The sequence below is a fragment of the Borostomias antarcticus genome, assembly GCF_949987555.1.
Source record: "Borostomias antarcticus genome assembly, chromosome: 21".
Taxonomy (NCBI): Eukaryota; Metazoa; Chordata; class Actinopteri; order Stomiiformes; family Stomiidae; genus Borostomias; species Borostomias antarcticus.
This window is the reverse complement of record NC_140254.1, coordinates 9,095,275-9,107,747: the sequence shown is the minus strand read 5'-3', so window position 1 is coordinate 9,107,747 and position 12,473 is coordinate 9,095,275. Positions and strand designations below refer to the sequence as shown.

The window sequence follows — 12,473 nt, the reverse complement described above, 5'->3', positions numbered from 1 at the left end:
AGGGAGGCAGGGAGAGGGAGGAGGGGAGAGGGAGGGAGGGGAGAGGGAGGTAGAGGGAGGGAGAGGGAGGGAAAGGCAGGGAGAGGGAGGCAGGGAGAGGGAGAGAGGGAGAGGGAGGGAGGGGAGAAGCTTGTGCGCGAGGGGAAGAGCTTCTCTTATTTCAACGTTCTGTAAAAACACAGCTCACGGCTTCCTGGGAAGTTGACGTCTCAAAATGGCGACTCCATCCCGTGTCTGGTTTAAGAGCTAAATAATAAGATCTCTAATAATAAGAGGTGGGGAGGAGGAGAGGTGGAGGAGATGAGATGTCAGGAGGAGAAGGAGAGGTGTAAGGAGGAGGAGAGGTAGAGGAGGTGTCAGGAGGAGAAGAGGTGGAGGAGGTGTCAGGAGGAGGAGAGGTGGAGGTGATGTCAGGAGGAGGAGGAGAGGTAGAGATGGTGTCAGGAGGAGGAGGAGAGGTGGAGAAGATGTTAGGAGGAGGAGAGGTAGAGGAGGTGTCAGGAGGAGGAGAGGTGGAGAAGGTGTCAGGAGGAGGAGGAGAGGTAGAGGAGATGTCAGGAGGAGGAGGAGAGGTGGAGGAGGTGTCAGGAGGAGGAGGAGAGGTAGAGGAGGTGTCAGGAGGAGGAGGAGAGGTGGAGGAGGTGTCAGGAGGAGGAGAGGTGGAGGAGGTGTAAGGAGGAGGAGAGGTGGAGAAGGTGTCAGGAGGAGGAGGAGAGGGAGAGGTGTCAGGAGGAGGAGAGGTAGAGGAGGTGTCAGGAGGAGGAGGAGAGGTAGAGGAGGTGTCAGGAGGAGGAGGAGAGGTGGAGGAGGTGTCAGGAGGAGGAGGAGAGGTGGAGGAGATGTTAGGAGGAGGAGAGGTTGAGGAGGTGTCAGGAGGAGGAGAGGTAGAGGAGGTGTCAGGAGGAGGAGGAGAGGTGGAGGAGGTGTCAGGAGGAGGAGAGGTGGAGGAGGTGTCAGGAGGAGGAGGAGAGGTAGAGGAGGTGTCAGGAGGAGGAGGAGAGGTGGAGGAGGTGTCAGGAGGAGGAGGAGCGGTAGAGGAGGTGTCAGGAGGAGGAGGAGAGGTGGAGGAGGTGTCAGGAGGAGGAGAGGTGGAGGAGGTGTAAGGAGGAGGAGAGGTGGAGAAGGTGTCAGGAGGAGGAGGAGAGGGAGAGGTGTCAGGAGGAGGAGAGGTAGAGGAGGTGTCAGGAGGAGGAGAGGGAGAGGTGTCAGGAGGAGGAGAGGTAGAGGAGGTGTCAGGAGGAGGAGGAGAGGTAGAGGAGGTGTCAGGAGGAGGAGGAGAGGTGGAGGAGGTGTCAGGAGGAGGTGGAAGAGGTGTCAGGAAGAGGAGGAGAGGTGGAGGAGGTGTCAGGAGGAGGAGGAGAGGTGGAGGAGATGTTTGGAGGAGGAGAGGTGGAGGAGGTGTCAGGAGGAGGAGGAGAGGTGGAGGAGATGTTTGGAGGAGGAGAGGTGGAGGAGGTGTCAGGAAGAGGAGAGGTGGAGGAGGTGTCAGGAGGAGGAGGAGAGGTGGAGGAGATGTTAGGAGGAGGAGAGGTTGAGGAGGTGTCAGGAGGAGGAGGAGAGGTGGAGGAGGTGTCAAGAGGAGGAGAGGTGGAGGAGGTGTCAGGAGGAGGAGGAGAGGTGGAGGAGGTGTGAGGAGGAGGAGAGGTGGAGGAGGTGTCAGGAGGAGGAGAGGTGGAGGAGGTGTCAGGAGGAGGAGAGGTGGAGGAGGTGTCAAGAGGAGGAGAGGTGGAGGAGGTGTCAGGAGGAGGAGGAGAGGTGGAGGAGATGTTAGGAGGAGGAGAGTTGGAGGAGGTGTCAAGAAGAGGAGGAGAGGTGGAGGAGGTGTCAGGAGGAGGAGGAGGAGAGGTGGAGGAGATGTTAGGAGGAGGAGGAGAGGTGGAGGAGATGTTAGGAGGAGGAGAGTTGGAGGAGGTGTCAAGAAGAGGAGGAGAGGTGGAGGAGGTGTCAGGAGGAGGAGGAGGAGAGGTGGAGGAGGTGTCAGGAGGAGGAGGAGAGGTGGAGGAGATGTTAGGAGGAGGAGAGCTGGAGGAGGTGTCAGGAAGAGGAGGAGAGGTAGAGGAGGTGTCAGGAGGAGGAGGAGAGGTGGAGGAGGTGTCAGGAGGAGGAGAGGTGGAGGAGGTGTCAGGAGGAGGAGGAGAGGTAGAGGAGGTGTCAGGAGGAGGAGGAGAGGTGGAGGAGGTGTCAGGAGGAGGAGAGGTGGAGGAGGTGTCAGGAGGCGGAGGAGAGGTGGAGGAGATGTTAGGAGGAGGAGAGGTTGAGGAGGTGTCAGGAGGAGGAGAGGTAGAGGAGGTGTCAGGAGGAGGAGGAGAGGTGGAGGAGGTGTCAGGAGGAGTTGAGGTGGAGGAGGTGTCAGGAGGAGGAGGAGAGGTGGAGGAGATGTTAGGAGGAGGAGAGGTAGAGGAGGTGTCAGGAGGAGGAGGAGAGGTGGAGGATATGTCAGGAGGAGGAGAGGTGGAGGAGGTGTCAGGAGGAGGAGGAGAGGTGGAGGAGGTGTCAGGAGGAGGAGAGGTGGAGGAGGTGTCAGGAGGAGGAGGAGAGGTGGAGGAGGTGTCAGGAGGAGGAGGAGAGGTGGAGGAGGTGTCAGGAGGAGGAGGAGAGGTGGAGGAGGTATCCGGAGGGCTGGACCGCACCCTCACCACGAGCCACAGCGCTTACGGAGGTGGGAAAGCGAAGGTCAGTCTCTCTACAGTTAGTCCTGGAAATCACACCTTGGCAAAAGACGCCTGAATGCCAGGTAAATATATAAGAAAAGGCTGAGAAATCCCCCAAAAGGCCGTCGCGTATCCCTTTAAGAGTGAACTGTTAATCTGAAGAGAACTCTACACGTGATTAACCTTGATGTGCCAGGAAAATGAAAAGAGCGACCATTTTTACAAGCGTCTGAGTGCCAGAGGGGAATGTGCTGTGTTTGTGACTGGGAGCTCACCTTCGTAGGACACCTTGAACCCCAGAGACCCACTGGTGTCATCGGTCTTGAAGTTGAGCCACATCTGGTGACTGGTGCTCACCACCAGGTCCGGGGTACTGGTCCCAGACAGGCTGGGGGGGGGGACAGGGAGACATGTTAGTTTTGTGCGTGTGTGTGGCAACGTGATAAAGATGAATCACCATATCACGTTGATCTATCTTGTCTCGTAACTACAGCTGTGCGTGTCTGTGTGTGTATGTGTGTGTGTGTGTGTGTGTGTACGCGTGTGCGTGTATGTGTGTGTGTTTGAGTTTGACCGGTGACAGAAGCCACCTCAGTCTAGCTCTGTCATTCGCCATCAGGGGGCCGTTCAGAGCCCAGCCATATGGGCTGGAGGAGTCGTTTAATTGAACACATTAAAGCCCCATTGTGAGTGTGCGTGTGTGCGTAAGCATGCACACCCATGGGTGGAGGTGTGTGTGTGTGAGAGAGAGAGAGAGAGAGAGAGCGAGAGAGAGCGAGAGAGATAGAGAGAGAGAGAGAGAGAGAGAGCCTCTAAGGACGCCCCCTTAAGGACAGCCAACTCTACCCCTTCCCTGCCCCGCCCCCCCCCCCCCCCCCCAAACTTCCCTGACCAAATGAGGACGCTGCGTCACAGCGGCGTAAAAACCAATCGATAAAACTTTATTGGGGGCTGTAAATTCCGGGACAATTAATAACAGCATCCTGTGAAACGCTATGGAGCATCTGGCACCGCGACTCCATTAGGAGGCATCAAGATGCAACGCTCTGCACAACGCCCCTCATCTGCTGTTAACACTGAGGGAGGGAGAGAGAGAGAGAGAGAGGGAGAGTGAGAGAGAGAGAGAAGGAGGGAGAGAAATGGGGGGGAGAGAGGGAGGGAGAGAGACGTGATTGACAATGGGGGGTGTTGGATCTATATTTCATGGCCTACTGTCTCCCGAGGTAATGAAATGGAGAGAAAGAAAGAGAGAAAGAGAGCAAAGGGGTCAACATGAAGGGAAGGGATGACTGGCGGTTAAAGCGCGGGTGGGAGAGAGAAAGAACGAGAGAGAGAATGAGAGAGAGAGAGAAAGAAAGAGAGAGAGAGAGAGAGAGAGAGAGGGGGGGGGGGGGTGACAAACAGAGCTGGGACCGCTTAGAGAGGGGGAACGAGGGGCAGCGTTGAACGGGTGAAACGGCAGACAGGGGTCAGAGGTCAGCGAGAGCACTCACACGTGAAAGACGGTCTTCTGGTCCCCGACCACGGCGCCATCGCCCACGCTCAGGGTGTCATAGCCACGCTCCAGGTCAAAGTCCTCGAACGTCAACTTCACCACCTAGACGACAAGAGGGGAGGCGATTTGAGACGGGGAAACGAACGACAGGGGCACGTTTGACAACCCCCCCCCCTCTCCATCTGTCTCTCATCTGTCAGTTCTCCCTCCCTCTTTCCTCTTCCATCAATGCATGTCTTTCCATTTCCTTACCCATGTGTGATAACATACAAAGCGGCCGTGCCGTTCATTTTTCCTGCGGAGAGTTTGAAAAACAGCCAACATAAGGTATGCGTTTGATACAGGCTTCTGAAAGCTTGACCTTTTATTTAACAAGATAATCTCTCTCGGCTGTCAGCGAGCATTTTCAATGTGTCGTTTTCCAATACTGAAAAGTGAACAGGCGGTTACAAATACTGGAAAGACATCACCTGGGAAGAGAATAACTCGTCAGAAGATAGATTTATGAGCTGCCGTAAGCCTGTGTTAAACAGACATAATTCAGACCACTTTTCTAAATCCGTGAGCAATATTTGCATGGGTTTTCCATCAATGTACCGGATGACATGCAGCCTCCTTTAGCGAAGACACGACGCAGGCTCCTCATTGTTCCTCTGTCTCTCGTCCTTGGAAGGCGTCACGTTTCACTCCGCCAGGGCGCTGCGCGTCCATACCGATTATGAACCCACCGGTGCGGCCCGCTCGACCCCCACCGCGCCGGCGATTACGCCGGATCTCATCAAGACCCCATCTGGGAACCAAGCGCATCCAATCTGGCTCGCCCCCTTCGCCCGATTGGCCGAGCGATGGTCCGCGGGGGAATCAACTTCCTGCCTGATACCCTATCCCCTCTATCCATCCTCTGGAGTGGAAGTCGGGGGAGATATAATTGGGAGGAAATCCCATTCTGGAGCGTCTACTGTGACTTACAATGACTTGACGGGATCCGCCACAAGGTGAAAACATCACAGAGGACTTGATAAATGGAAGAGAAGGATTTATGCATTTGATTTTCAACGGTGGATGGAGTCAACTGATCCCCAGATCATGTCAAAGCCCGGAGGAGATCGGGAGGGAAGACGGGGGTTGTGGTGGTGGTGATGATGGTGGTGGTGCTGGTGGTAATGATGGTGGTGGTGGAGGTGGTGATGGTGGTGGTTGTGATGGTGGTGGTGATGGTGATGGTGATGGTGATGGTGGTGGTGGTGATGGTGGTGGTGGTGATGGTGATGGTGGTGGTGATGGTGGGGGTGGTGGAGGTGGTGGTAGTGATGGTGGTGGTGATGGTGGTGGTGGTAGTGGTGATGGTGGTGGTGGTGATGGTCGTGATGATGGTGGTGGTGATGGTGAGGGTGATATGGTGGTGATGGTGGTAGTGGTGGTGATGGTGGTGGTGGTGTTGGCGCTGATGATGGTGGTGGTGGAGGTGGTGATGGTGGTGGTGATGGTGCTAGTGGTGGTGGTAATGGTGGTGGTAGTGGTGATGATGGTGGTGGTGGTTGGTGATGGTGAGCGTGATATGGTGGTGGTAGTGGTGATGGTGGTGGTGGTGATGGAAATGGTGATGGTTGCGGTGGTGGTGATGATGGTGGTGGTGATGGTGGTGGTGGTGATGATGGTGGTGGTGATGGAAATGGTGATGGATGCGGTGGTGGTGATGATGGTGGTGGTGATGGTGGTGGTGGTGATGATGGTGGTGGTGATGGTGGTGATGATGGTGGTGGTGATGGTGGTGGTGGTGGTGATGGTGATGGTGGTGGTGATGATGGTGGTGGTGGTGATGATGGTGGTGGTGATGGTGGTGGTGGTGATGGTGGTGGTGGTGATGGAAATGGTGATGGTTGCGGTGGTGGTGATGATGGTGGTGGTGATGGTGGTGGTGGTGATGATGGTGGTGGTGATGGTGGTGATGATGGTGGTGGTGATGGTGGTGGTGGTGGTGATGGTGGTGGTGATGGTGATGGTAGTGGTGGTGGTGATGGAGCTGGTGGTGATGGTGGTGGTGGTGATAGTGGTAGTGGTGGTGGTGGTGGTAGTGGTGGTGATGGTGGTAGTGGTGGTGGTAGTGGTAGTGGTGGTGATGGTAGTGGTAGTGGTAGTGATGGTGGTGGTGGTGATGATGATGGTGGTGGTGATGATGGTGGTGGTGGTAGTGATGGTGTTGGTGGTGCTGGTGCTGGTGATGGTGGTGGTGGTGATCGTAATGGTGATGGTCATGATGGTGGAGGTGATGGTGGTAGTGGTGGTGATGATGGAGCTGGTAGTGGTGGTGGTGGTTGTGATGGTGGAGATGGTGGTGATGGTGGTGGTGGTAATGGTGATGGTCATGATGGTGGTGGTGATGGTGATGGTGGTGGTGATGATGGTAGTGGTGGTGGTGATGGAGCTGGTAGTGGTGGTGGTGGTTGTGATGGTGGAGATGGTGGTGATGGTGGTGGTGGTAATGGTGATGGTCATGATGGTGGTGGTGGTGATGATGGGTTGGGTTTAAGCGGATGAGCTGGCAAAACATTAGACAAGTGGAACGGAATTAAATCAAGTTATATTTTTATAACTTTTTATATTATTATATTGAAGACAATGACTGAGGGTCGGGGGAGGGGGGGGGGATATATAGATAAAAAAGAAAGGTCTAGTCTCCCATTCCAGATTGGCTGCCACAGACTTCCACCAAATTCTTAATGTTTTTCAGGGGAGCAGGAGACCGGGAGCCTAATGGAAAGCTGATATGAATGCAAATGGAATTCCGGTCTATGGTAAACACACAGCCTAATGAAAATGGCTGGGGGTGGGTGGGTGGAGGAGGTTGGGGGGACGGGGGAAGAATGCGTGGGCGAGATCGGAACGTTTCCTCCTTAAAAACTCATCTACTCACTCATCCCCAGAGTCCTGGCAACAGGTGAGAGGCAGGGAGGACAACAGTGAAAATGAAAAACAAAAACCAGATGTGTTTTTCTCTGAAAATACTCTGAAGCATTTGGCATCCCATAATAGTTGTCCTTGGTGATGCCATAGCAACACGCTGAATCAGGATGAAACTGTAAACTCATAGCAAATAGAACTCGGGGGGGGGTGAGGACATCTGATGACATTCTGGAGTTCTATTTAAGGGGCTTCGGAAAAAAAAGAATAGGCTTACATTCACCTCGGGACACTGCGGTCCATTCTACCTGCATCTGGTGTCTGAGCCAGCGTCTCCTTGCTGCGGGCGAGACGGGAACAGAACGACGCCATTACGCCTCTAAAGTGAAACAACACCGGCTCTCCATCTTCATCGGAGACCAGGCGAGAGACGTCCAAAAGTACCTGTCTGTCTCTAACTCCGCACCTGCTTCACCGGGAGTACCCAGGGGTGTCTATGTGTGTGTGTGTGTATCAGTGTGGTAAGGGAACAGATTTGTAAAACCATTTCGTTTGAGCTCAACGACGGTAATTTGGCAGGCAGGAAGCCGGCTGGCCTTGAACAGGGCTCCAAAGTCATCCTTCTGAGAGGTTCGGGCTACATGGCTCTCATGAGGTCATCTGAGCACGCTCTCCACGGCCCTCCATCCCTCTCCTGCTCCACAGGTGATCACCCTGTCTCTTCCTCTTCTGAAGACCCTGGCAAGATTTTACACAGCTCCATCTGTGTAACTGAACGGTATTGGAGAGGACCTCTCTCAATGAACTATGATACAGTAGAGCTATTACCTCTCTGCCTATCATAGCCTCATGTCTGCTATTACATTCAGGTTGATTTGGATAATCATTTAAGCCCAACCATAGGGAGTCAATGCTAATTCTATGCACTTCTAAGGTTAACCCAAGCTAATGATATGCAAGGCTAATTTTAAACTGTGCCAATGCTATGCAATGGAAATCTTACCCTAAGCTAAAGCTTTGCATGCTAATGCTACAGCCTTTGCTGTGCTACATGGGCATGAGAGACAGTGATAGCATCTTGATGCTACAGTAACGCTTGTTGTATGGAGGCAAATTGACGCCAAAAGTATCGTCTGCATAAAAGCATAGGTGTAGATGTGGAAGTGTTTTTCGTGATCAAAAAAAGATTTCTTTCTGAAACAAAACAGTTATGTTTACAAATGTACAATTTGCTATTGTCTTTTCTTCTAACCCATGTTTATGATTTCACTTTTTACGAGTACCATCTCATTTTTGACAAGTACAGCATTTTTCATTTTTACGATTAGAATTGTGTTTCTACGGTTGGGGTTTTGGCATGATCTTGACGTGTTTCTGCGGTTGGGGTTTTGGCATGATTTTGACGTGTTTCTGCGGTTGGGGTTTTGGCATGATTTTGACGTGTTTCTGTGGTTGGGGTTTTGGCATGATTTTGACGTGTTTCTGCGGTTGGGGTTTTGGCATGATTTTGACGTGTTTCTGTGGTTGGGGTTTTGGCATGATCTTGACGTGTTACTGCGGTTGGGGTTTTGGCATGATCTTGACGTGGAGGCGGGTTAAAAGGAAGTGGTCGATTTTATCACTCGGACAATCGAGTGAGATGCATGTCATTTTATTAATTTTGTTTATTTGTCAGGGACAATGCAAAAAACATTGTAACAGGTTACAATAACATGAAACAGATGTATTTGGGATTTCTAGCCAAGTCTAATTCGTGACCCCTTCCCTTGTTAGGCTTCTCTACTTAAAAATGACATATCATGGGGATCCCTCCTCGCTGGGGCGCCGGCATCAGCCATTAAACCTCTGGAACTTGTCCAGAAAGCTGCTGCTCGTCTGGTGTTCAACCACCCCAAATGCTCCCACACAACTTTCCTTCTCCGTTCCCTACACTGGCTCCATGTAACGGCTCGCATCCAGTTTAAAACTCTGGCACTAACCTACAGGGCAATGAAAGGAACAGCCCCCTCCTACCTCCAGGCCATGGTCAAACCCTACACCCCCTCCCGACCGCTACACTCTGCTACCTCAGGGTGACTGGTTGCCCCGTCACTCCGAGGCTCCTGCGGTCGATCGACACGGTCACGGCTCTTCTCTGTCCTGGCCCCACAGTGGTGGAATGAACTGCCCACTGATGTCAGGACAGCAGAGTCGCTGCCCATCTTTCGTCGCAGGCTCAAAACTCATCTCTTCAAGAAGTACTACAACAATCCTCCCGCCTAAGCACTTATTGTATTTATGAAGTCTCCGACGCAAATTCAGCCAAGGCACGTACGTCACAGCCGGGGGTCAGCAGAGGTTAATCTGTCACGCATGACGCAGCACCAGCTGACTGTAGCTGTCATAGCATTGGTCAGCTCACTAGAGCGCAGGTATTTAAGCTGTCAAAACATGTCATTGTTCGCGCTTGCTTTACTGCTGTCGTATTGCATGCTTGCCCCACCTCCTCCCCTGCTCCTCCTGCGTATGTCGATGTCATCTGTTGTCGTCATTGCTCTCTGTCCGGGGTAGTTTGCAGGTATTCCACCAGCGGTGGATGCCAGAGTAGCCGCAAGCTTTGTCTCTGTGGCTTTCCATGGCGGGCGCCATGGACGCAGAGACACGAGGCTGTATCTCCCGCGGAACCCACGGGCGTCGGCCCGTGGGGACCAGGGACTATAATGTACAGCAGTCCTCCTGTGGCACTCTTTGACGGTCTTAGTGGGCTGAGTTACCTCCGAGCGTCTTCCCGATCGCGGCCCACTCTGATCGTCATTGAGGCAGGATGCCGTTCCCCCTTCATGGCTCTCTGGGCCAAGGGCTTGGCCCAGAGGGGGGGAACACCAGATTGCCTCCCCCTGCTAACGCGCTCCACGCGCGTGGAGCGCTTTCCACGCCGGTGGGCAGGGGGCCCCCCGGACAGAGCACACCGCCAAAAATTCATATGCATGTATTATGCCGCTTGTATAATTATGCTGCTTGTATAATAAATGTTCAAATTTGACAAAAGTGATCTTGTCTGAATATTGTATTATATTATATTGCACTGTACTTTAGATTGCTATTCTTGCACTTTGCCTTCAGCACCAGATTATGCTCTTAGTCACTTGTTTTAGAGAGAAGATGCACTTGTGAGTTCTGGCAAGTAGTAGTAGTACATTAGCTCTTCCTACGTTAAATGCAATTATTGTTAGTCGCTTTGGATAAAAGCGTCTGCTAAATGACTGTAATGTAATGTAATGATCCGTGGTGGTCTAGCGGGTTGTGTGATGTCCCTCCACAGCCGTGACAGGGGACGACTGGACAATAGGTCAGGAGTGATTGGCTACGAAATTGGATGAACAAAAGGAATAAAATTTGAAATATCTAATATAAAAGTCATTACATTCCATGCCAATGAATTAGTGAAGAAACACAGGTGCTTCCAAAAATGTATTTTTACCTTTTGCTGAAAAAGATGACTGATGGTAGAGGCAATTCTATTGGTGTTTGTTTGATAAAGCTGTCACTGATACACAGGGTTGGGGAGTAACGGATTACATGTAACGCCGTTACGTTATCAGATTACAAAAAAACAGTAACTGTAATCCGTTACAGTACAATTTAAAATATGTAATCTAGATTACAGTTACATTTGCATAGTAACGGGGATTACACGCGTGATTACAATCACCCCTCGCCTCCTCATCAGTTTTACAAAATAGCTTAAAAAAAAGAAAAAAAGAAGTAGGCTAGTAATACCAATTGCGCGCAGCGCGCCAACAAGATTCCCACTGATGTGCTCGTTGGACCACAGCTGCCAGACAGACAGCGAGCAGCACGGGCATCATGGCAGAAATACCGCAATGTGCATTAAAATCCTGGAAATACCAGCATTTTTTTTATTTACCTGTCACAGAACCACAACAATATTACAGCACAGTGTAAACTATGCCTCCCAGCCATCTGCCTCGACGGCCAAGGACTCAATGTCCAACCTGTAAAAACATTTCCCGGTAAGTTAACGTTAGCTAATGTCAAACGTTAGGGTAGCTAACGTTAACCTTACTTCCACTGACAGCTAAATTAGCTAGCAGTAGGCTTCTACAGTATAGCACTAATGTTCAACCAGAAAACCAGACCCAAGCGCCCATTCATATTATTTTCACTCAATAGTGCCTGTCGGTGTTATGGTGCGTTCGTTTGTGGTCGGAGGTGGCAAGTCGCAAGTGGCAAAATACCTACCTCCGACCTGTGTGCATTCGAGCTACAGCGAATGATACGATGATGATATGATATGATATTGACACCAGCCGGCAACTGGAGGCTGAGAAACATATCCGAATTGCGACGAGGAAGTGCGAGTTCATGCAGCGTTTTATTTAATCATTCCTAGTAGCAAGTCGCAATTTGCCACCTCCCAGTTATAAACGAACGCACCATTATTCAAGAGCTATAACTAACTGCCTGGGAAAACTTCTCAGTGGGTGCTTTATCCATAATATATAAGGCTGTGTGTCCACTGGCAAGATGTATAGCTGAATAGCGCCAATCACAGCTGCTTAGAATGCATTAGAGCTGGAGTTTAGAGCTGGCTCCGACGTTTACACTTAACGTTAGCTACATTAGCAACGAGTGTCGTGTTTTGCAGACTGCAATTAACTAGCCAAGGCAAGATGACACGCACCCTAACCTCTTGACATTAACACTTGCTCTAACTGGGCGGGCGCTGGGCAACTGCTGTTTAGCTATGTTGTCAGCTCTAGAACATAGAAAAAGAATAAATAATGTAGGATTTCTGGTGAAATACACAGTACATTTTATATCTGGTGAAATACACAGTACATTTTATTTAAAGTAATCCAAAAGTAACTGAAAGTAATCGCTTACTTTACTTTTAAATTGTGGTAATCGGATTACGTTACTGACTACAATTTTTCACAAGAAACTTGTAACTGTAAGGGATTACTTTTTAAAAGTAACCTTCCCAACCCTGCTGATACATAACATTTTCAGAAGTACGCAGCGATATCATTTCATTTGTGTTTGATCAATTGTATTTTTAGTGCTTGTTTGTACAGTGAAGTAATGAGTTTGACAGTTGACAGTGAGGCCTGGCTCCATACAGTAACACAACAGAGTAGGTGTGAAAATATCATGGCATGCATGGACAGTTGAGCTGCCTTAGGAGCATGGAGATATGTAATGTCAATTCAGATTCTTACTTGCATAGCTGTTTAACGTGTCATCAGGCACAGCTTCTAGAATACCAATGCAAATCCTGATTGACGCTGTCTATCAGCATGCCCAGCTAGCATCACCACCGAGCAGTTTTGTTTTAATACAGGGATCTTGGTGTGTCCAGTATCACCATCCAAACACACCAACTACAGATGGTAGATAATACAAATTCTAGCGTTGTTCACAGC

At 51.0% G+C, this 12,473-nt stretch overlaps 1 protein-coding gene across 1 annotated transcript in view; it reads right to left on the bottom strand.

The window, feature by feature from the left end:
• Window positions 1-12,473, bottom strand: part of csmd2 (CUB and Sushi multiple domains 2) — a gene marked incomplete at both ends in the record, with an annotated part of 339,405 nt that overhangs the window by 155,680 nt on the left and 171,252 nt on the right. Inside the window, 2 exon segments of the mRNA XM_084454911.1 lie at window positions 2,927-3,039; window positions 4,145-4,248. Of these exon segments, the coding sequence (XP_084311037.1) occupies window positions 2,927-3,039; window positions 4,145-4,248 (217 nt within the window).